This window comes from Vigna angularis, chromosome 3, assembly GCF_016808095.1.
Source record: "Vigna angularis cultivar LongXiaoDou No.4 chromosome 3, ASM1680809v1, whole genome shotgun sequence".
Classification (NCBI taxonomy): domain Eukaryota; kingdom Viridiplantae; phylum Streptophyta; class Magnoliopsida; order Fabales; family Fabaceae; genus Vigna; species Vigna angularis.
In genome coordinates, this window is record NC_068972.1 from 32854029 (window position 1) to 32865065 (window position 11037).

The 11037-nt window shown below is 34.4% G+C and overlaps 1 protein-coding gene across 1 annotated transcript; it reads right to left on the reverse strand.

Moving 5' to 3' along the window:
* Positions 1-6740: 6740 nt before the first annotated feature.
* On the reverse strand, positions 6741-10512 carry LOC108325763 (glycinol 4-dimethylallyltransferase). Its single transcript, XM_052874564.1, has 12 exons — positions 10455-10512; positions 9645-9934; positions 9437-9520; positions 9263-9337; positions 8555-8638; positions 8376-8465; positions 8188-8289; positions 7811-7906; positions 7649-7720; positions 7417-7515; positions 7044-7148; positions 6741-6929 (listed from the first exon to the last, which is right to left on the reverse strand). The coding sequence occupies exons 1-12, from the start codon at positions 10510-10512 to the stop codon at positions 6888-6890; spliced, it is 1197 nt and encodes a 398-aa protein (XP_052730524.1). The 3' UTR covers positions 6741-6887.
* Positions 10513-11037: the final 525 nt, after the last annotated feature.

The window sequence follows — 11037 nt, forward strand, 5'->3', positions numbered from 1 at the left end:
GTTGTGTTTATCTCTAAAGTGCTTCTCCATTTCAATGTGGAGTGTGATGATGAGTCATGCGAGTCTTAAAGATGATGGAAAGAGCAATCTCATAGACAAAATCACATTGTATCACATGGGACTTCAACATGGTCTAGATGGATGGCTCTTTAAAGATGAGTATCTGGCTGATGAAGAGGAAGCTCCTGGTCGATCATCATCTGCATCTTTTAGGCCTAGATCAGAATTTGAAAAACACATGGTCAGGAAAATGCATTCTCTTACTACTCTCTGTAAATCAATTAACAAAGATGTTGCTGCCATCAAGGGAAACCTACAAATTGAGGACTCTGATGATGGTAGTGAGGAGAATGAAAGGATGATGAGAACGAGGAGGAAAGTGTCCCAGATGAAAGTGATGATGATATTTTGCTTAAGGACATGATCTACTATTGATAGGAGGAGCATCAATTTCTACTATTGATCTGTCATGATACATATTGATGTATCTCTATATGCAGTTTTGTTTCTGTAATTACATATCTATTTTGCTAATGCCTAAAGGGGGAGAAATTAGAGAAACTAGATATTAAAGAAATTGCAATAACTGGAAAAATAGTGTCTGGTTGTGTATCATAAAAAAAGTGAGAGATTGTTGATGGGGAAGCAATGTGATGGCTAAACCCAATCCCTTATATGTTTTCTTTCATATGATGACAACAACATAAATGTGTTTATATGTTTCTTGCACAACACTGAAACGTTTTTTATATGCATAGCTAAATTTACATGTTTTTGTGTGTGCTTGAAATGATTGGTTTGCATACTTAATGTGGTCATACATGTGTTTACATCTATAGTATGCTTACTCATGTGTTTATATGACAAAATCACTTGCACAAAGCATATTTGTATGAAGTAATCGATTATAGTGTTTATGTAATCAATTAGTCTCATCAAATATCAGCAAAATGCTTAACTGTAGCAGACTGGAAGTTTCAACCGATTACATTATATGCATAATAGATTAAAACCCATGCCTTTGCTAACATCTGCTTTTTGAGTGCAGTGATGAGTTTTGAGGAGAAAAAGTTTTCAAATTTTGCTTAAGTGTAATACTTAACCGATTACCCAATTTACTTACTCGGTTAAATCTTATACATATTGAAAACTGTTTTCAAATTAAGTCTTAACTATAATAACAGTCATATTTTCAAATGTTTTGACTTACCATAAATGTATAATCGATTACATTATTTGCTTAATCAATTAAATCTGTTTTAATGTAAATCTAGCATAGCAATGATAAAAACGTAACCGATTACATTAAATTCATAATCGACTAAAATGCGTTAGGATTATGAAAATCCTATAAATAAATATCTTGCGCGTTGTTTCTAAAAGAATCTTCGAAAATACAATTTCATAACTGACTTTTGATTGAGTTTTGAAGAATCAATGATTAAATCTGGGTTGATACATCAAGATTCTGTCAAGACTTGTGCTCAAAGGTTTTTGATCATATCTACACTACTAGAGTGTCTACTGTGAAGATCAGGTTTACCTTTTTCAATCTATAGATTGAGTTTCGTGCGTTTGTGCCAGAGGAGAGAACTGTATGTGTTCTCATTGAGAGTTGGGATTGCTGTCAAGGTTTTTCTTAGAGTTTAGATGTAAAAAATCGTTATTATGTTTTCATCTTTTTAAAATTAATTCTATTCTATTTCTTTCTATTATTTTCTTATTTATATGATTATTATGAGACAAAAATAGGTGTTTACATTTACGCTTATTAAATTTTATAGTGTTTAATAAATTTGAATCCACAAGCGATTATACTGTTTGATTCAAACTGGCAGAAAAAAAGAAAAAGAATTATAAGATAATAATTGTTTTAAACTTGAAAAAAAGAACTGTTCCTTTGACTGAAAAAAATTTGAAGCTGTTATATGCTAGTAATTATTTGGACAATATAAGACGAAAATCTTGTGGTAGGTGATTTTATATTGAGTGTATTTATAAAATAACACTTTACATCACAAAGAAACTCAGTGCACTCATATCATATTCTCAAAGAACTCATTTCCTCAAATATAATCTTAATGATGCAAAACTCATTGAATATAGGGAATGTTAGAGTGGCAGCGTATCAGAGAAGAGAGGAAGATGTATTAAAAAGTGGAACCAAGAGAGTTAGGCAATGAAACAGAGATGCAAAAGATTTAGAGAAAACGATAAATTTTCTTATTGAAGTCAGCAGTATATATGTACAAAATGTAAACTGTCTAATGACAGTTAAATCAGTTGTGATTCTAGATTTACATTCCTAACACTCCCTCTTAAATCTAAATCTCTAAGAGACCTAATTCCAAGTGATCTTCTAAGCTTTTCAAATCTATTCTGTCGTAGAGCTTTCGTGAATATATCAGCTTCCTGTTCATTCGTGTTGCAGTAGATCAGTTCCAGTTTTCCTTCGCTGACCCGTTCTCTGAGGTAGTGAAATTTTGTTTCGATGTGCTTGCTCCGTCCATGAGATATTGGGTTTTTGGCTAGATTAATAGCAGATTTGTTGTCTATCCTTAAGCATGTTGGTCCGTGACGCTTGATCTTTAGCTCTTGCAATATGGCTTCTATCCAAGTGCATTGACAGGCAGTCTCTGCTACTGAGATGTATTCGGCTTCACACGATGAGAGTGCCACGACTGTCTGCTTCTTAGAACACCATGAGATGGGTGCTCCCATAAGCTTGAACAAATACCCGTAAGTACTCTTCCTGTCTACAAGATCACCGCTCCAGTCCGCGTCACACCATGCCTTCAAGATGTTGGTAGTGCTATCAGTTTTCCTGGGAAAGTAAATTCCGTAGTCTAAGGTACCTTTCAAGTATCGAAGGATATGTTTTGCAGCTTTCATGTGCGATTGTCTGGGATCATGCATGTATCGGCTGATGAGACCCACACCAAAGCTTATGTCTGGCTTGCTGTTGCACATGTAGCGGAGTGTCCCGACTATTTGTCTCTATAGCGTTGCATCTACTTTGCTTTCATCCAACTGCAGTGAGAGCTTCATGTTGGCAATAACAGGAACTGATGCGCTGTTGCAGTCTTTTAACTTGAACCTCTCCAAAGTTTCAAGAACATATTTCCTTTGATTCATATGTACTCCCTCTTTGGTTTGTATAAACTCCAATCCAAGGAAGTATCCCAAGAAGCCAAGGTCTGTCATCTCCAGATCATTCTTCATCTTAACTTTGAATTTTTCAATCTCTTGCACTGAGCTCCCAATGACCAGTAGGTCGTCCACGTACAGACATACCAGCAAGGTACCTAGCTGATCACAGAACTTGACATATATTCCATATTCAACAATACATTTTTGAAATCCATACCTGGTGAGCAACGAGTCAATATGCTTGTTCCATGCTCGTGGTGCCTGACGAAGACCGTAGAGAGCTTTGTTAAGTTTATAAACCTTCAGTTCATTGTCCTTCTTGATGAAACCAGGCGGTTGACATACGTAGACTTCTTCTTCGAGAGCCCCATTGAGAAATGCTGATTTGACATCCATCTGGCTGATACTCCAATTATTTGAGTTGGCAATAGCTATCACGATCCTCACCGTTTCCAATCTTGCAACAGGGGCGTACACATCAGTGAAATCGATCCCAGGTTGTTGCAGAAATCCTTTAGCAACTAGTCTAGCTTTTAACTTTGCCACACTCCCATCAGGTTTGTACTTAGTTTTGAATATCCACTTAACCTCTATGGCTTTCTTGTAGGCAGGTAAGTCCATCAACGTCCATGTTTTATTCTTCTCGATAGTTGAAAGCTCCTCAATCATAACATCCTTCCAATTATCATCTTTGATAGCTTGCTCCCATGCTATGGTTTCAGTACCTGCAAGTAAAGCATAATGCAATATATCACCTGTGTCTGCAATGTCACTGTCTCGGAATAGCTCGTGATCTGCCAGTCTTGTCGATGGGAAACACGTTCTTCTTGATCGCCTATTATTTGCATCCTCTGTATTAACTGTCGGTGTGTCTTGGTCATAGTTTCTCTCCTTAAACAACGTAGTAATCACAGTACTGGGTGGATCATCTGGGGTAGTCTCACATGTGTTCCACTTGAAGACAGTAGATTCGTCAACGATCACGTCCCTACTTATCACAATTCTTGACTTCACTGGGTCATAGAGTCTATATGCTCCAGTTGGATGATAGCCAACAAAAACGAAAGTTTCGCTTCTATCGTCCAATTTCTTTCTCAATTCACTTGGGACATGCTTATAACAGGCTGATCCAAAAACCTTCAGGTGTTGCACATCAGGTTTGTTTCCAGACCACGCTTCTTCCGTGTGCTAGTTGGCAAAGCTTTGGTTGGGCTTCTATTCAGTAAGTATGCTGCAGTTGAAACTGCTTCTCCCCACAGATGATGCGGAAGACCCCTTCCTTTGATCATACATCTGACCATATCAAGAAGCATGCGATTCCTCCTCTCAGCCAATCCATTATGTTGAGGAGTGTAGGGGGCTGTGACTTCGTGTATAATCCCTTTTTCAGTGCAGAATTTCGACATTTCTCCTGAGTTGAATTCACCTCCTCCATCAGTGCGGAGAATTTTGATCTGCTTGCCCGATTGCCTCTCGGCCATGGAGCAAAAATTAACAAAGTAAGTATAAGTTTCATCTTTTCCTTTTAACAGATAAACCCAAATTTTCCTAGAAAGCTCATCCACAAAAAGTAGGAAGTATCTGTTACCTCCCAGAGACGACACGTCGAATGGTCCACATACATCAGCATGCACCACTTCTAGCAGCTGTCTCGCTCTCTTGTAGGCATGTTTCTTGAATACTGATCTTGTTTGCTTTCCTATGGTGCAGCTTTCACAAACTTTCTTAGGTGCCTCAATCGTACAGATTCCACTCACAAGCTTCTTTTCTTTGAGTTGCATCAAGCTTCTAAAGTTTAGATGCCCGTAACGATAATGCCACAGCCAATTTCCTTCAACACTTGTTGCTTTCATGCATTGTATCTCCGCTGTATTCAGATTTACACGAAATGTGCGATTGCTGGCAATAGGAGCTTTGAGTATCATTCGTTGCTTTTCGTCGAACACTTTGATGTGTCCTTGTTCCATTTTCATGGTGTATCCTTTCTCGTGTAGCTGACCAAGACTCAGGAGGTTGCTTCTCATGGTGGGTACGTAAAGAACATTATGCATGTATACTGGCCTTCCATCTTTGCGCGCAATCAATACCTTTACCGTGCCTTCAGCTCTTATGGTACTATTATCAGCGAATCGTATTATGCTTTTAACACTAGTATCAAGATCGATAAGCCAATTTCGATTTCCTGTCATGTGGTTGGAACACCCTGTATCCAGATACCACGATGATTCCTCATTTGCATGGCTCGTCTTCCCAGCAAGAGACACGTATTCTCTTTCTGCAGCATTCTTTGTGCAGCTGTCTTCAACTTCGCTTGTCTCAAGTACTTGTTTTCTTTGAGTAATACGACTCTCATCATTATTTCTTCCTTGCGTTGTAACAGTCATTAGCACTACGTGATCAGAATCTGATTCTTGTTCGTCTTTCACTAGGTTAGCTTCGTCATTCTTCTCTTTCTTGGCGTTTTCATTATGCCAGCATTCAGACGAATAATGGCCAAATTTACTACATGTGAAACATTGCACGTTTCTTTTGTCGACATTTCTTCTGCCACTTCTTCCTCTGTTTCTGCCACCTCTTCCTCTGAAGTTTCCTTCCTTTTGATCATAGTTAACGTCATCTTTGTTCTGATCTGGGTTATTAGCGGACCTTCCTCCGTTTCGGCCTCCACGACCACCTCGCATTCTGCCTCTTCCTCTACCAAATCCACGACCCTTTTGCATTTTGGCTTGTAATGCTTGGCTAATCTATGTTGCATCTTGTTCTGTGGCTTTTCTTTCTAGCAGTCTCTGTTCGTGAGCTTCAAGTGAGTTTTGCAACTCCTCGACTTTCATTTTCTCCAAATCTCTACTTTCTACAATCGCCACAACAATGTGGTCGTACTGGGGCGTTAACGTACGCAAGATCTTATGGACTATCTTCTTGTCCTTGACAACCTTGTCGCATGCACGCATTGCGTTGACAATTACTTGGATCCTGCCGATGTACCCTTGAATGGTTTCTTGTTCCCCCATGTTCAGGAGCTCATACTGTCGCCGCAGTGACTGTAGCTTAATCTCCTTTATATTTCCAGCAGTTCCATACCCATCTTGTAAGATCTCCCACGTTTCTTTGGCCGTTGTCGCCTTTGACACCTTTTGGAATATCGCCGCCGAGATGCATTGATGCAATATCATGCGTGCTTTGCAGTCTAATTTTCTGTTCTCTTTATACGCTTTCTTTTCTTCATCTGTAGCATTCTTTGCAGGATCTTTAAACCCATCTTTGACAATTTCATCGATCTCATGGAAACCCAATATAGCATCCATCTTTACGCACCAATCTTCGAAATTCTTTCCGTCAAATATTGGTAGGTTACTTTGGATCATCCCTGCCATTCTTCAGCGTAAAAATCTATTTTGCTGCAGAGTTTCTTTACTTGACTACACCTCCCAGGTTCGCAACCCGAAAGCTCTGGTACCACTGTTAGAGTGGCAGCGTATCAGAGAAGAGAGGAAGATGTATTAAAAAGTGGAACCGAGAGAGTTAGGCAATGAAACAGAGATGCAAAAGATTTAGAGAAAACGATAAATTTTCTTATTGAAGTCAGCAGTATATATGTACAAAATGTAAACTGTCTAATGACAGTTAAATCAGTTGTGATTCTAGATTTACATTCCTAACAGGGAACACATATATGGCTTCAATAAATTTAGATGATCATTTAGAAGTCGAAGGGTCTGTATGTTATTGTGTTGCATTTATTTAATTAAAGGAAGGAGAACGTGTGCTCCCATCATTAACTGCAAAAACAAACACACCAGTTCGAACGTTATTAGATAACTCTTTCCTTTAAATTATAAACTTGATATTGAACTATTGAAATGGTAAAAGAGTGTATATAAGAGAAGAATTACCTTCCAGTTCAATGAATAGAAGGATCTAGTGGAAGCTGGATTTGTCACGTCTACGTATTTGGTCTGGTACCACAGAATTGAACCAAGAACAACATTTCCAAGACACTAAAACATAACACAGATTCACTTTTAAATACTGTTCAAAAGTTTAAATAACTTTATATTCATTTATAGTGATATATGTTTGTAAATATATGCTTCGCATTGAGATTAAAAAGTTGGAATAATTAATGTACGCAGCAGTAAAGACAACTTTTCCAGAGAAATCCTTTTTTATCTAAATACAGATATCTCTCACTTGTTGGATCTAGCATTCCTATCGTAATTAAAAGTTTAGAGATTGTAAAAATGATGTGACATATAAACATATTACCGTGACAAATTTAATCGAGAAGGGAGATGAGGATGATGCTCCTGCCAAGAAGGCTACTCCAAATGCCATTTCATATAGGAAAACACAAATCCAAAATACCTATCAAAGATTTGGAATCAGTCATCTGTTATATACAAACAGGGTATAACCAATATATATATATATATATATATATATATATATATATATATATACATATATATATATATATATTGAATTTAAACATATGTACTTTTTTTTGGCCTAAACGTGCTGAGAAAGAATTAACGCCATGTTTTATATCTCCTTCTACGTCAGGTATATCCTACAAAAATCCAAGGTTTTACATTATTGGACCAAAAGCTTGATGTTGGAAAATTAATACACATGTTCCGAGAAAATAAAGACTTTTTACCTTTGCTAATGCTATACCAGTAGTGTAGAAACTCATGAACAGCAGAGATACAATCAGAGATCTTGTAAACAGAAGTGGCCTCTTCAACACAAACGTCTGAATATTTGTTACATAAATTAGCAATTTAATAACACACAAAGGGGTTGTCGTATAATATAACACATCTAATTCTTATCTCAACACATATTCATCATTTCTGCAACTTTTCACTCATACTTTTAAATCCATTTCTAATTGGCGGATTCAAATGGTTGATTGTGTATCAAACGAAACTAACACAAAAATCTTGGGATGAAGATTTGTTATCATTACATAAGTTGGAACATGCTTATTCAAAACTAAGATCTATAAAAGGAAATAATAGTGACAGGACAAACCTGCATATGAAGGAAGTATGTAATTGGAAATATATATGCCCAAGTAACAATCGTGACTAATGATGCCATCACCGGATATTGCTTCCATCGTAAGAAAGGCAACTGCAGAATATATATAAGAATACTCAGTGCACCAATACTTATACCTTAAAACATAATACACAGTTTAAATGCAATTCAGAACTTACATTCACAGAATAGCAAGTCCATAATGTTGCGGACAACACAAAGTTCCAAATCAATGCAGTAGAACCTATCATCAAGTTAAGCCCTAAACCCTGTAAAACAGAATAAAACCGTAACTCTCCTTTTTCTATGAACCTAATCTTATAATTTTATTCTAAAAAGTGATGGATCTATATGGTACCAAAATTGCAGATAAGGCAACAATAATTGCACAACTTCTGAAGGATATTTTCCCAGCAACCAATGGAAGATATGGTTTGTTTATCTGCAATAGAACATCTAACATATAGATTAGTTCTTAGAAACATCCAAAAGTTTTATTAACTGTAAATAGTTACATCCTTTCAGCATCCTATCAAAGGATAAAAGTATACTATAGGTTCAAAATTATAAAGGGATTATTTTTTTCAAGAAAATATAAAGGGACTCGTTAAGTATTCTCACCATTTTCAAGGTTAAGTAGATTAAATAAACTGTTCCAAAATCCAACTATATTTTCAATTATTTTAATTAATTCGGTAATATATAAATCACATGTAAAATTACTTTAATATGTCCATAAATTGAATTATTTAAAATAAGAAAAATGGGTAGGTGTTTGGTCAAATTTTGGGAGGGTTTGATGATGCTTACATTAAAAAGAGTGGGAGTACGTCAGTAAACCTCAATTATACGAAAAGGAGTTTGAAAGTGAAAATTATATAAATTGTTCAAATCGTTGTACCAGTGACGTTCTTGAGTAAACTTTGTCTTTATATATGTTTCTGAATATTATATGTTTTATACAACAACAATTTTTAATTATATGTTTTAATGGAATATATACAAACGGTACATAAAACAAACAAATAAAGAAATCAATTATTTTTATTCATAGTAAGTTTCATACCTTATCAATTTCAAAATCAAACACTTGATTCACTCCATTAACGTAAAGATCCATAAACAAGTGAGGTATCAAAGCCTGAAACATTAGAAAAAACAACTCAAAAGAATGTCTTATATTGAAGTCAAAGGGTAATTTTCAATTGTCTTTAAAAAAACAATATTATTGGAGTGTTACCTGTAACAAACCAATAAAAAACAACGGAGTTATATCTGATAGACATTGTACTGCAACGAGAGACGCAGAAATTGCCGCTGATGACTATAAAATACAGGTTAATTTAAAACAAGAAGGGTATTAATTATCCAAATCAGAATTTAATACAAAGGAACGACATATAACTTTGAATATTAATTATGAGAGTGATGGAACAGTATTTACTTACTCGACCATACATTGCATAAGGGTTAATAAATTGGTACAAAACCGCCATGAAATTTTTGACAGAGTGGACAATGTTATTGGAGTTGAAAGCTTCAGATTCTGACTCAGAAGATGGTACAGTGACGGCTTTCACAACATAACTTTTATTGCTTTCTTCATATGTTGCTCCTTTTTCAATGCTTTTGTAGTGATGATTAAAAGGTGATTGTTGAAACCTCAAAGGATTATACTGTATTTGAGCTTTTATTTTCAGCTGAGAAGCTTTTGATACATGAGAACTTAATGTACCAACTGTTCAAAGTTGTAGCATGTACAAAAGGATATATATTTAAAATCATGACAAGATGATGAATATTAAGACAATAAATAATTTGAAAATTCAAATAGTCGTTGTCGAAAAAGAGAATAGTCTTTTTTTTTTTGGTTAAAACCTTAAAAAACTTAATATGAAAATTTTGGTTTTTAACGAAAGTCAAATTCAGTTGTTACTTACAAATAGAAAAATGTATTAACGATGTATAATATTTATAAAAACATGAAAAAACGTATTTTATTTTCTAAAACTAACTTTTAATATATATAAAAAGTATTCGAAACTTTATTCCATCTTTAATTTTATTTTCTTCTCCTAAGTATTTGTTAAAAAACAATATCTACATATGTCTTTCGCAATTTTGAAAATACTTATTTATCTATTAACAAAAAAGACATTATATATATTTTAAAAAAATGAATGGATTTTTATTATGGAAAATTTAAAACAAAAAAAGTTAAAGACCACAACCTATATACTTTTTTATATTGTTTTTACTTTCATATTTATAAGTTTGATCAATTAGGTCGGAATTCAACAATCGGGTCTTCTCCATCCTTATTGCACATTTTATGATTTTTATTTATTTTAAAACAAATATTTACTCTGATTTTTCGTTACTAATAAGGAAACACCAAAATAGGACCACGTGACGTGCCCATGTGCAAATGTGAAGTAGAATTAACAACCCTATCCTAGATTATGAGATACTTTGGAAGATAATTTCTGAAGTAGAATTAACAGAAAAGATATTTTAAATATTATATTTTAAAATAAATTTTATTAAATTTTTAAATTGTGTATTCACCTAAAATAAATATATATTCTCATACTTTATTTCTTACTTTAGCTTATATAATACTATCATATAAATTTTTAAATAATTATACGTTTCTTCATTTTTAAAGTTTATGTCTCCATAAAAAATCCCGTACTTCTTAACTTTTATCCTTAATTATGAAAAATTATTTTTGCATCATTTTAAATATAGCTACATATTTATACCTTATTTTTATTTGAATATATTTTATATATAAATTTAAAAGTAAAGTATACCGATATATAATGGTTTATTTTTAAA